This window comes from Fulmarus glacialis, unplaced genomic scaffold, assembly GCF_000690835.1.
Source record: "Fulmarus glacialis isolate BGI_N327 unplaced genomic scaffold, ASM69083v1 scaffold48630, whole genome shotgun sequence".
Taxonomy (NCBI): domain Eukaryota; kingdom Metazoa; phylum Chordata; class Aves; order Procellariiformes; family Procellariidae; genus Fulmarus; species Fulmarus glacialis.
The window spans coordinates 4,345-17,600 of record NW_009190548.1 but is presented as its reverse complement, the minus strand read 5'-3'; the positions used below and the strand labels follow the sequence as shown (position 1 = coordinate 17,600).

Here is a 13,256-nt window from a genome sequence, read left to right as displayed (position 1 = left end):
GAGCAGAACAGAGAACATAACTGAAAAAAAAAATGCCTGCTTTCCTTTTGAGAGGGATGACAGGGAAAACAGGGACTTGCAATGCAATAAATATGTTTTATAAAACCAAGTCATGCTTAAAAAGGAATAACCTGCAGGTTGTTAGTATTACTAACCTTTTTGAGTGTGTGTTGTATTTATGTGGTGAGAAATTGCCTAGAGTTCCAGTCATGTATTTTATGTATTTTATTTACTCTGGAGAGTTGAGACAGCTTCAGGCCAAGGAATTGACTAAAAGTCCCCTGAACAAGTTAGAGACTTTTTCTTACTTGCTATAGCATGGAGAGTAAAGTTGTTATGTGTTTTAGTGTGGTTGATATCTGCACAACTTGTAATTGTATAAAAAAAAAAGCAAGTTCCTGGCTAGACTAAATGTATGATAATAGAGTTGAGTCACAGTGTGATAGTGCTATTGCCACTGTGTGAAAAATTTGAGAGCTTGCCTTTCCTTTAGAGTCCAACAAGCTTGTATACTTTGAGCTAATTCATTAATTTTTACCTTGAGTGAGCCCGGGACCATGCTGTTTCTTGTATACCTTCCAACTTTACTTTGAAAACTAAACATGCACTCTAAGGCACGTGGGTTGGTATTTTTATGTTCTTACCTTCCATTACAACCATTAGTTTTATAAGTCAGGGCATACTGTCTTTACATGCTGCAGCCTGGTAATTTTGAAAAGTGCTGCTGAACACATCTGAAGTGTTGATAGGACACACCGTCACCTCATTGACCCTCTCTTAAGTTGCCATTGGGGACTGATTTGAAATGAGTTGTTACATTTTCCTAGTGTGTTTTTTTTGTTCATGCTCTGTTGGTTTTTAGCATTCTGTCCAGTTCTGTAGGGTCTCTCCTTGCCCAGTATTATAAATGGTTTTGGGCTGATTGGTATTTACACAGGTCTCCAAGAATGCCTTGGGAAATTTCTTTTTCTGAAAGGAACTATAATCTGAGTTAGTGCTGTAGTGTAAGAAAGGATTGAAAGGACATCGTGGTGTGGGAGAGGATGTTATTCAGTGGAAGTAATAAAAAGGGAACAGTCGTGGCTGAAGGAAATAGATTACATTGATGACTTTGCAATTCAACTTACCTTAACTTCCTCCTGCATCTTAAAGAGATATGTATTTATTCTAGTTAGTTCCATTTGAAGTCAGCAGGAGCAGAATTGGGTCCCGTAGTTCTAAACCTCTGTGTTTTTCTGGCTGATTCAAGGTGTAGTGAGCCTCAGTGCCGTGAAGGAATGGACTTACGGAGTTGCCTTCTGATATGTACCTGGTTCATACTGAAGTTGCCCTCCACAAATGTGTCTGCGTGTATGTGTGATATGTGAGAAAGGCAAAATGTGGCCCTGAATTTGAGAAATCATCTGAAATAGAATATTCAATGTCACTTGTAAAATATGCAATAGAGTTATATAGCAATGATACTGTGGAAGAGCTTTAGTTTGCCAGGAAGTCTATAACATTGTTAAAATTGCATTAGGAGAAGTTTCCAAAAAGTGCCAGTAACAGCAGGATGTCCTTCTGTAGTTAAAAATTGTTACCTTTGCAAGATAAACTTTTAATAGCTTATTATGCACTAAATTCACTGTTTTGAAAGATGGAACAGTGGGGTTTTTCTGGTTGGTTTGGTTTTTTTAATGTTCCTCAGCAGCCATCTATAACTGTTTGGGATCTTATTGTAGCCATCTTTAAAGAAGTTTGTTCTTTCTGTGGGTTAGATGCAATAAGCTGAGATGCCCAGGCAAGACATCTACATTTGTGCAAAGTATAGTGCACTTGGAAAATATCTGAGACCTTGTAGAGTGCAAAGAATAGATCAGCTTGCAAATTCAGGGCCTAAAGCTGTTAAATCTATTATGTGACTTAATTTAAAGTTTGGACTTCATGATTTGCACAGAAAATTAAGTATTTTCAGTTGAGAAAATACTCTTCTGAATTCATTCTCACAGCAAATACAGGCTACATTATTGTTGGTATTTTTTTTTCCCAAAATTTAATCTAATTTTTCTTTAATTGTTTTATTCACTTCTTATTTTTCAGGAGTCTTTGAAAAATCCTTAGTGGTCATGACATTGTTACAAGTGACATAAATTAGCCAGTGGCTCAGAATGATGGATACCCAGAAGACTACAAATGGTTTGCAAGTGATTGGAGAAGGGACTGGTATAGGGAAATCGACACTCCACATGGTGGGGTATTTGGGAAAAGTCAGTTGAAACTTGTTTTACATATGTGCAAAGTTCATATTTTTCTCTGCTTTGAGAGATTTTTAATTGGTCTTAATTTTACAAAAAAAATTCTCAAAATTATTTTCCACGGAAATCTATAACAATGGCGAAAGATTATTCCAAGTAAATCTGTGCCTATGATTTTTTTACTGGCACTATTTTTAGAACTGTTTGCATTCCTATGAAAATTGATTTGTCTTTCAAAGATCTGAGCTTGTGTTCCCTGGCAATAAGTGTCCTGTGGTTTAGTTCAAATAGAATGAAATGATGCATAATTGTGTTGTTAAAGATACCTTATTAAATATTTGAATATTTAAATCAAAAGATACATTTATTTAGAACACTCTACAATGGGAATATATATCTTATAAATATTAAAAAAAACAATCTAGTTTTTTGTGTTGTATTAGGTATTATATTTAGAAGTTACACGTTGGTTTTCTATCTTGGTATGTATGTGTGTCTTACCTTGGGATAATACATGAAATACATAAGTTTATGCTGTTTTTTCTTTTTTTTTTTTTTTTTTTTAAAGAACTGTAATCCTGTGGAAACAGCTGCACGTGAATATTGTCCAGTCTGCAAAGAGAAGGGCCAGATCCAAGTTTTACGGACTTACCGTATTAATTTTCAAGAGTCCATTTTTCTTTGTGAAAATCCTCAGGTATTACACTAATTAACGGTTTTGTTTGGTTGTGTAGAGGCCTTTACCTTCAGCAGTTATACTTCTTTAAGTTCAAGATTTTGTTGGTGGTAAGCAACAAAATAGGACCTCTTTGAGTCCATATGCTGGATGATGTTTGCCTGTATATAGACAAAAACATAACTAACCTTTGTACATGCAGTGTTTAGGCACAGCTAGCTACCCTAAAGAATTAAAAAAAGTAGATTAAAATGAATGAAGGAGAGTTTCGATTGTGTAACAAGGGAACACAAGTGGTACTAAATAAATCTTTGTATGAATCAGAATACAAAGAGAAAATTTGATGATCCATGTAACTAATACAAGACTCTTGCAGATGTGAGTCTCCCACTTTCCCTTCTTTAAGTCTGGGTAATGCAAATAGGTTTGTAATTACAATTACAAAGTTTCTCTCCCCACCCCCCCACTTACCTTCAACCTTAGCTGGATTTCTGTGCTGCTTAATATTTGAGTTGTGATTTTGCTGCCTCTCCCTTCTCCATTGCTTGTGTATGTGGGGAGGGTATAGCAATCCCATATGGGCTGGTGCCCTTAAATTAGTAGATAGAGACTAGACTAGATATGGGTCTCTTGAGTTGCTTTTCCCATCCCTCCCCACTTTTGAATAATCATAGTATTGTTCTGGAGATTGGTAATAGTGGATTTGTCTATATTCTGGTTGCAGAATAGCTATATATGTAAGACTCTACCAACAGCTGGTGTAATGCGTTGGGCTAGCCTGAAAGATACCCTGCCAGTTTTGGCACCAGTAGTCTCTCAGGCACGAGGTGGTAATGCCAAATCTGTACCCTAAAGGAACGGATTTAGTAGAATAAGAGAAGAGGACTCTCCCTAGAAAAACTAGGTTGTTTTCAGGCGTTGAAAGCATTTACTGGAAAAATAGTGTTGATTATCGCTACTGATATATTCACTTTACAATTGCTTATAAGAGAGTGGTTGGATAAAACACCCTTCCTGTCATACATATCTTGAATTTATATATTGATTTCATTAAAATATCACTTTACAGAAGTCCTACATTCCATTTTAAGAGTATGGTTTGTACTTTTTTTAGCTCTTGTTCACCTGAAATTGCTTTGTAGATTTCACTGTAACTTTCTTTCTTTCCTTTAGTGTATCTACCCACTTGGTTATAAACCATTAAACAGCATAATTACTTCTGCTGAGTCAGAAAATCATCAAGTTCCATCTACTCATAAGAAAAGGAAATTGTGTGATATCAGTGACTTTTCTCCTGTTGAATCACATCCAAAAAAAGCAAGAACTAATGATGTGGTAAATGTTGAGCACACTATTAATACAGACCCTGTTGTCAAATGCTATCAGAATAGCTTATTTGTTCCTAAGTCAAGCCTACATGATGTGTTACAAAATGACCAGCAAAAACCTAATAACAATGTGGAGTCCTGCATCCAGAAGGTGGATTTCGAAACAAACACCAACAACTATCAAGAAAGTCCTCCTAACACTTCTAGTCCCAGAACACAACTCTTGCCAAATTCTGAACTTTGCCCAATATCATCTGACATTTTGCTCAAAGGTGATAAAGATTCCACTAATAACACAGATTTATGTCTTCAGTGGAGAAACATGCATAATCTTTGTTGGTTAGATTGTATTTTGTCAGCACTGGTACACTTAGAAACATTAAAATTTGCTCTAGCAGAAGAATATAATGATGGAAAATGTTTACTCCAGAAACTCCTAAAAAAATATAATAAAGCAACTGTGCTTCTGAATACCTGTAAAAGGAGTAAAGTAAAAGGTGAGTAAATTTAGCTGCTGTTTCTTCATATTCGGACTGACCTGATCTGCTACAAATACGTGGAATTTAGTACATTGCACTTAAATATGCCTCCGTTCTTTTTCAAGATCACAAAAGAATGAGTTACAACTCATTACCATGAATTTGCAGAGTAGTGTGCTTTATCTAGCAGAATCCCAGTAACCTCCGAAATTGTTTTTCTTGGGGTAAATGTGCACACTTTGAAGGCATCAGACACTAAGCACCTTTTGAATTTTTTTGTCATATCCCATATAGAGAATTTGTGAATTGTTTATGTAATTGAGCCTTACTTTGTTTCCTTCCGCTCTGTTGATTAGCATATTAGAATGATGTTCTAATCTTAATCTTCAAAATAATTTTTGTTGTGATTTATGTCCTTGTATAAATGGGAAAGTTGCCTTGTCACACCAAAAATAGTAAAGTTGGGAACATATGTTCTCTTCTCGCTCCAGCTGTGCTTATTGGAGGAATGCTTCCCCTGAGGTCTGCAAGCTGTGCTGTGGATGATAGTGCTTCCTAACCTGTTTCAGTTAAAATTAGTCAAACACATTAACCTGGTTCATATTGTCTGGAAAGGGTTAGTGATTACTCACATGTGTAGCTGAATAGGTTTGAGGACTGTAACCTCCAAGCACAGGGGCAGTGATGGGCAGCTGGGGGCAACCTTCCAGGCAGCACAGCTGGAGTCAGAGGAGGATGTGTCACTGTAATCTACTAGAATGGCCTTTGGTCATTTTCTGTACTGTGGGTTCAGTTTAAGACTCTTAACTAAGATCTATTTTTTTTAGTCCTCTTGAACTGACCCATTGGTGTCGTAAGTCTGAACTTCTAAGAGATCATCTGTTAGAGAATTAATACAGATCTCTGGTTAGCCAGTACCTTTCATGAATTTTTTTTTTTCAATAGATATTCCAGGAAAAGTGTATGTTTGAATGTATAGACTGTAGTCCCAGAACAGCATTAGATAACTTGAAGAATGTTATATATTTCCTGGGAAAAATAATAGGTGTGTCAAAAATGGTTTAATCCACCTTGTGGCAGAGAAAACATGCTATTTTACAGAGCAGGGGGGAATCCAAAAAGATTCTGAAGCAGTTCATATACTCTGCTTGCCAGAAAATCAGGCTGCTTGATTTTAGGTTTTCAGCTATTACCTCAGAACTTGTGTGAGATGTGTTTCTTTCCCCTTTGTTGTGCTGTGTTTGCAAAGGAGCTCTGGTGTGCAAGAGCCCTTAAATGGGGATGTTAGGTGTCAGAATATAGTGTCCTTTGAGATAACTTAAACCTTTTCATTTCCAGGAATTGCTGCAAAACAAATTAGGTTATTTGGGCAACAGTGGAGAGGGGATTGGATGAAGAGTATTGTTGTGGAGAATAGGTGTAGTATTTATTCTGCCCTTCTGCATAGTTTTTCAGCATCTTTTATATACGGTTGTTTTTAAAAACAATCAAAAACAATAGAGCTGCAAGAAACGTCTTTTTACCTTTTTTATATACATAGATTTTATACGTAATAAATAGTTTCAACAGCTGTTCTAAATCCTTTAATTTGTGCAGGTTATGATCATGATTGTGTAGTAGAAGTTATGTTCTTGCTTGTGCTTAAAGAATGTGTTTGTGAATAAAAAATGTAACTTGCAAGTTTAAAATACATACTAAGATATATAAAGTACAATATTTTTAAAAATATTTTTACTGTTTTAAAGGCTGACTTAGGAAATTAGTATTTAATGTGGAATTACACATTTAAATGTTTTATTATGAATTATATAACATCATAAGAAAGCATGTAAGCAAATTTCTGCGCTTTTGATCTTAAAAATCTACTATTAATCTCCGAATCGCCAGGGTTTGTAATGTCTGGTTACATTATCCTTAAGTGTTGTAACTATCTAGCTATTGGTACACACTCTTAGCCATAATTTAAGTCAGGTCAAGTAAATTCTGGTTAGCAGACTGCAGTAACATGTGTATAACTTCTGTAAATTCTTTTCTAATTTTCAAAACAATTAATACCAAGCATTGGCTATTTTACCAACAGCTTTAGGCAAGAATAGGTCAATATGAAAGGCATCAGTTTGCAGAGAATGAGTGCGTGTTAAGCGTACATATGCGTGTGAAAGGGTGGGGGTGTTACACAAATACGTGAAGGCATATGTGTGGTTTTTTTTCTTTAGATGTTCTTCCAAAAGCAGAATCTCATCTCAATGAAATCAGAAACAGAATGTTTACACAGCTTCAGCCTCAGCTTAAGTGTGAATTGGGTGAGTAATTAGTGCAGCATCTCAGTATTTACTTTCAGGAAACTCTACATGTAAAGCCTTGTATGTCAGCATATAAAAATACATATGTACGTATGCATACAAGTCAGCTTGCAAATACATTTGGTTTTATTGGTGACATACACATACTTTACAGTGTGATCAGCTGTTTTGTCCCTTGGCTGGTTTTAAAGTTTCAGAGAGCACATTCTTGTCTTTGTAACTGTGCTGTGGTCATGAAATTGTCATTGATAACAACCTAATAACACGGATCAATCCCTTTGCTGTGAGGATTAGAAATACAGCCTTGAAGGGATAACTGGAATTAAAATCATAGCAGTAAGCTTATCTTCTTCCTTTTTGAAGTACTGAAAGCTGATTTCAAATACGCAATGACTCTTTTTTTCTGCCCCATTTTTGAAGGTGAGAAGGAGAGTCCAGTGTTTGCACTCCCTCTACTCTTACAACAGGATCAACAAGCTGAGAAACTATTCTTGCATTCATTTTCATGGAAGTTTGAATGTGTATGTTGTGGCTACAAATACCAGGATAGGTGAGATTTTTATTTAAGTAGCTTCTATATAATTTTTCTATCTTACCTTTTTAAATCTGCATATAATAGTTGATTTTTCTTCATATCTCCAGGTTTTGTACAGCTTAACCTTGTTGGTAAAGTTTTACACGATCCACTTTTTTAGGCTAGCGTTTGCAAATAGTTTACTGCTGTGTAATGTCTTAGGAAACCACATTATCACTTAATCAAGAAAGAGATAATAGGTAACTCTGTAAGTCCCTGGCCATGCTCATTCTGATGCTTTGCTAAGAGTATACAGATTGTTGCGGTTCTAAAGAATATATGCCTGGTACACTTTTGCTATTGAAGAATATCTGTAATATTCATTTGGATTACAAAGAATCAGAGATTCGCTCACATAATTTATTTATTTTAAAATAGTATTACAGGAAAGTAATTTCTTGAGAATTTATTTAGTTCTGTGTAGCTGCAGGTACAAGCTAGTCATTCAGGCTACTTTTAGAGTCAGCAGAAAAAGAGACACCTTCAGAAGACAGCTCATTTTACTTGAAAAATACCTGTTTCTCTCCACTCTTTCATGTTTATACAATAAAATTCTAGATCCCCAAGTGAGATGAGATTAATGCTATTTTACACCGCCAGCTAATGTGTAGTCCTGGTTAATAGGATGTGTTCAAGAGCCGTTGTTACATACTGTGGGTTTTTTTAAAAAGTTGAAAAATCTAGGTTAGGTTGAATATAAAGGAAGTCCCTTCTGTGGCTAATGAATGAACAAACTACATTATTTCACTTTAATATCCCGTACATTGTATTTTCATACAATATAACGTCAGTGTAATCTCAGCTCTGAATGTGCTGTATTTGAAAACAAAACCTTATATAACATGGATTCTGAGGTAATTCGTTACCGCTTCCCTCTCTCCTTGAGATTCTGTATTAGCTAATAAATTATGCAGATCCTGGTACAAGCTCTGTCTTATGTTGGAAAGGAAACAGAGGTAACATGCTAAGGGAGAAAGAGCAAATAATGTGAAACTGAAGGCCACAGAGAGCTGCTGAGAACAAATGGTGACTGATACTGTTTGGCAGAACTGAACTCAGTGCTGACTTGGATGTGATGCAGTCACAGTGGAATTCACACAAATAGCATGAATATGAATAGAATTTGGCTTTGTCATAACCTTTTTGTAGCTTTTCTCCTGGTAAAGTGTGTATATTTATTGTTTTCTGATGAGCAACTCAGCTTACTCCTTTTTTTCTTTTCTCATGTGTGTGTCCAGATTTAGGAAAACACTAACAACATTCACAAATATAATCCCTGATTGGCATCCACTTAACGCTATTCATGTTGGACCATGTAATATCTGTAGTGATAGATCTCAAAGACGACAGATGATCTTGGAAAAGTAAGTTTGAATAGGTGAACTTGAAAATAAAATACATAAAATTCTAACACTTCATTTATTGAATGTATCACTTTCAAAACCAAACTATTATCTTGGGTTTACAGAGATTCTAAACTTTAAACTCTGATAAATACTCACTTTTTAAGATTTTAGATCATTCTTAAATGCTGAAATGGGAAATAGTGTTTAATAAACTTGAAACATAGAGCAGTGTTTAACATGCTGACCAGCACATGTGTTTGAGCCAGGTCATAAATACTTACTACCAAGTAGTAAATATAGACAACTGATATCCAGTGTCAGCCTTTCCACAACCCCTGCCGTTGGTGGATAAAACTGTTGTCTGATCATCTGTTTACTAGTTTGGCTTGGGAACAGTGTCCTTTCCTACTGTGGTTATGGCACAGTTGTCTCTTGTTTTTCTCACCTTTTCCCCACCCCCAAAATCCCTTATGTGGTGGTGGTTTTTTTCCCCTCATCTATAACAAAATGGAATATCCAGTTGGGGTATTCTTATCCCTTGACTACCGTGCAATCTGGAGAGTCCTGAGTGGAAGTAGAATAGTAAGGGCAGGACTACATACTCTTTGAGATGCCTTACTTGTGATTTTTCATTAGGAACTTTTGCCACTATTTTGTTGTAATAAACCAGTTCTTTATTGTTTCCTTATTAGAGTACCCTCAATATTAATGTTACATTTCGTAGAAGGCTTGCCACATAACAACCTGAAGAACTATTCATTTCGGTTTGAAGAAGACACCTACCAAATAACAGCTATTGTTCAGTATCAAACAGATAAGAAGCACTTCATAACCTGGTCTTTGAATCCTGATGGTAGGAACCATAAATTCTATTATAATACTTAATAAGTCTACATCAAATACTGTTTGTTGGGTTACTGCTGTAGTCTCAACATATATAATAACAAGGATTTCTTTTGTCTGCGTTCTAAAATTCATATTAAAATTCTGTGAATAATTGTGGGAACTTTGTTACTCAGGGTGAAGGTTTCAGTTTGGTTTAGCTGATTTGTTCAGCAGTGTTCTACACTGTACTCACTGGCAAAAGTTATTTAGGTAAAGCTGTTTCCTTTCATAACTTTCTATAAAATTAAAAAATACAGTCTCAGCATGGCTGTGGGACAAATGGTATCCGTTATTTTGAAGCCAGTTATTAATCCATTCTTGACTGGAAGTGAGGGAACCTATGGACCTATCAGCATTAATGAAGTTTCTTTTCATTTCTGAACTTCACTGCACGTGAGGGGTGGAAGGCACAAACTGATGTTTGTGGAAACATTACTAATGGTATGAAGGTTCTACCATTGGCAGGAACTCCATAATAAGAGAAGGTGAAAAGTTGGTATTTTGATTCTTATGCTTCTGCAGAGAGAATGGAGTGCAGTCTTATCAAGTGTTCTGACAACACGAAAGTTGTCTTAATCATACTGCCAGAGTTTAAGAAGAAACAGGAAGAGGAAGCAGCTGGGAAGCACCTAATTAGGAACATCCTATACATCATATATATCTATTTTTAAATTCTTAAAGCTGTAAAATATTTGCTCATGATCTGTGAACAATTTGCAGATGATGAGGCAGATTATTAAAATGAGTAGTTTCTCTTAAACCCCCATGCCTCCCACCCAGGCAATGAAAAGGCAAAGAAACTTAATTTGAGAGGTGGTTCTTCCCTCAGACCTGTGCAGGTATTTTCAGACAAGATGTCAGCATCATTAGCTCAGACAAAAAAAACTTAGCTTTGTTTTTTGGCTGACCTACTCTGACCTGTAATAATATTGCTGCAAATTCTGCTTGTGTGTGAGTTTTTTACAGTGCAAATCTCCCAGTTTTCTTAAATGTAATAAAGAGTGGAGAAAAAAAACCCCTTTATTTTCTGCCTGTCAGGGGAATGGGTTAATAAAAATATTTGACAAGTGTCTGAGGATAGTGACTTCAATTTTAAAAGTCTCTGAATGTCTACACCGGTTACTATTTATTTTTCAGGAACTTGGCTTGAATGTGATGATTTAAAGGGTCCATATTGCAAGAGGCATAAAAAATTTGAAGTTCCTTCTTCAGAGATTCATATTGTTATCTGGGAAAAGAAAACATCCCATGTGCCAGAAGAACCGAATTCACAGTTCCAGAGTAAAAATATTGAAGATTTTCTTCTTGATAATGTACAGTCAAATTCCACAATGTTGCATCATGGTTTTGATAACACTGTAGACAAAATACCTGCAGAACATCGCAAAGAGGATTCTGTGAGAACTCCAGATAAGAAACAGCAGCAGGTAGCTGAGGATAAAAGTAGCGTTCATCATGGTTTAGAAAATCTGACACATGATGGTCTTGTTACACTGATGCTTGAAGAAATTCAAGTTGACTCAGAAGGTAAATTGCTGTCAAATGGACAGATGGTGGGAAATAACCTTCTTGTTGAAATGGGCATGCCACAACAGGGGGAATTAACTTTTTCACCTACCACTCCATATAGAGGAGAGTTTGCTAGAACTAGTCTAGCTATGAACAACAAATGCATGTTACATGAAAATTCCAGCATTTGCTTGCCTCTGGAAGAGCTGAACCCAGCAAATATTATTCCTCCTGTGCCCAAAAAACACGACCCTGACCCATCTGACTCATCGCTTGCTCAAAGAACAGATGACAGAACTAATTTACCTAACAGAGAACATGGATTAAATTCAGAACTACAGCTAAACAAGAAGTTGTCACCAGTAGAGAATATTATGCAAAAATCACCTGACTTGAAAGATGCAAGCAAAATTATAGTTAATTCTCAGGTTGCCAATTCTTCTGCTGCCAATAATTCCTTTCAGGCTTCACACAAAGACCAAAAAAGAGGATTTGTAGGAAGCTGGGTAAAGAAATTATTAAGCAAGAATACTTCTTTTATGCCTTCAAGTGCTTCAGCTCTCAAGAATGAGAGAAGTTGCAAAACTCCCTCAATGCAAAAAATAAGTGAAGTACGATTGCCAGTTAAGGGAGCAAGTAACTTTGGTGGATTTCAAAGCAGAGGTACAAACAAAACAACTGAGTCCCTGAAGTCAGTGGTTCCTCAGAGTAATAATACTCATCCTTTATCAAATTTCAAAGGATTTCCTCAAAGCACTCGTCTTCCAACAGCAAGTCATACCACTATTGAAGGTCCAACTTGGAATAAGTCAGGAAGTACGTTGGGTACCTCAGGTAAAGCGACGCGGTTCCATTCACCTAGCTGTAACTCTGGGAAGGCAGAAGAATCAGATAGTGACAAAACAAAAAAACTTCGCCTAAAACTGTTAAAAAAACTTAATGCTAAAAAGAAGAAATTGGCTTCACTGGATAAGCTAGCAGTGGAACAGATGAAACATGAAAAGCCTAGGAGTGAAGATGTAAGCACCCCATCACAGATTGAATCTCACAATGACAGTGAATTATTGCAGAGCTTTTTAAGGGAACTGCAGTATCAGATTGATGTTGCAGACAAGGAATCTGAATTTAATGCAAACTCTGTATCAGGGTGCACTAGCCATAATAACAATGATGAAATACTGGCAGAATTACTGTCCCCTACTTCAACTGTTGCTTCCTTAGAGGCTCCAAAAAGTGAAGATGAGTGTATGTATATGGAAATGGTGGATAGCAGTGTTGCAACAACAGCGTCTGATGAAAAGACCAGTGTGCCACAAGCAGCAATGACAAGCGAGGACCACAATTATTACAGTCCTGTAAAGGACAGTAATTCAGAACTTCATACAATAAGCAAACCCAGTGTGAAGAAACTTGCTTTTGAAAGTCCTACAAGGGAAGATATCCTTGAAGACCTGTTCTCCATTTCAGCACCGAGCTCAATGGCAGGTGACATAGATTTACCTCATTTTGATGAAACTCTGTTTGAAACTTGGTAAATATTCAGTTTCTTCATTTTAAGTATTTTTCAATATTATGTATATTTTGAAACAAAGCACTATTAAATTATGTTTTCTAACTAATTTAATTGCACACTGGCTGTACTTGAACGATTTACATTTGAGGTATTTTTTTTCTTAAAACTTTATTGTAGCAGACAAAAGGTTTTAATGCATTTTACTTTTTTGAGAAACAGTTATTTTAGCTGTCAGATATGATGATGATTTTTAATTACAAGCTTCTGTGAGTCTTAATTTTTGCTGCTTTTAATATGGAAAACTTATCCACATTCTACTGAGTTTGAGAAATAATAAACTTCAGTAGTCTTGATGATGTAATGGTGTAAGAAATATTATTTCTGTAGTAGTGATTTATTTTACAGGATT

The 13,256-nt window shown here is 35.9% G+C and overlaps 1 protein-coding gene across 1 annotated transcript; it reads left to right on the top strand.

Annotated features, from left to right (window-relative positions):
- The first annotated feature begins 2,078 nt into the window (after positions 1 to 2,078).
- On the top strand, positions 2,079 to 13,025 carry USPL1 (ubiquitin specific peptidase like 1). Its single transcript, XM_009585764.1, has 8 exons — positions 2,079 to 2,246; positions 2,803 to 2,931; positions 4,084 to 4,735; positions 6,934 to 7,020; positions 7,441 to 7,570; positions 8,833 to 8,958; positions 9,633 to 9,793; positions 10,963 to 13,025. Exons 1-8 carry the CDS (start codon positions 2,148 to 2,150, stop codon positions 12,867 to 12,869), a joined length of 3,291 nt encoding a protein of 1,096 aa, XP_009584059.1. The 5' UTR covers positions 2,079 to 2,147; the 3' UTR covers positions 12,870 to 13,025.
- The last annotated feature ends 231 nt before the right edge of the window (positions 13,026 to 13,256 follow it).

What these genes read in the sequence shown, in the direction of transcription:
- USPL1 (XM_009585764.1), top strand. Translation starts at nt 2,148, where the DNA reads ATGATGGATACCCAGAAGACTACAAATGGTTTGCAAGTGATTGGAGAA. An exon ending in TTCTTTGTGAAAATCCTCAG is followed by an intron (nt 2,932 to 4,083) that starts GTATTACACTAA and finishes TCTTTCCTTTAG; the next exon opens with TGTATCTACCCACTTGGTTA. An exon ending in CTGGTCTTTGAATCCTGATG is followed by an intron (nt 9,794 to 10,962) that starts GTAGGAACCATA and finishes TTTATTTTTCAG; the next exon opens with GAACTTGGCTTGAATGTGAT.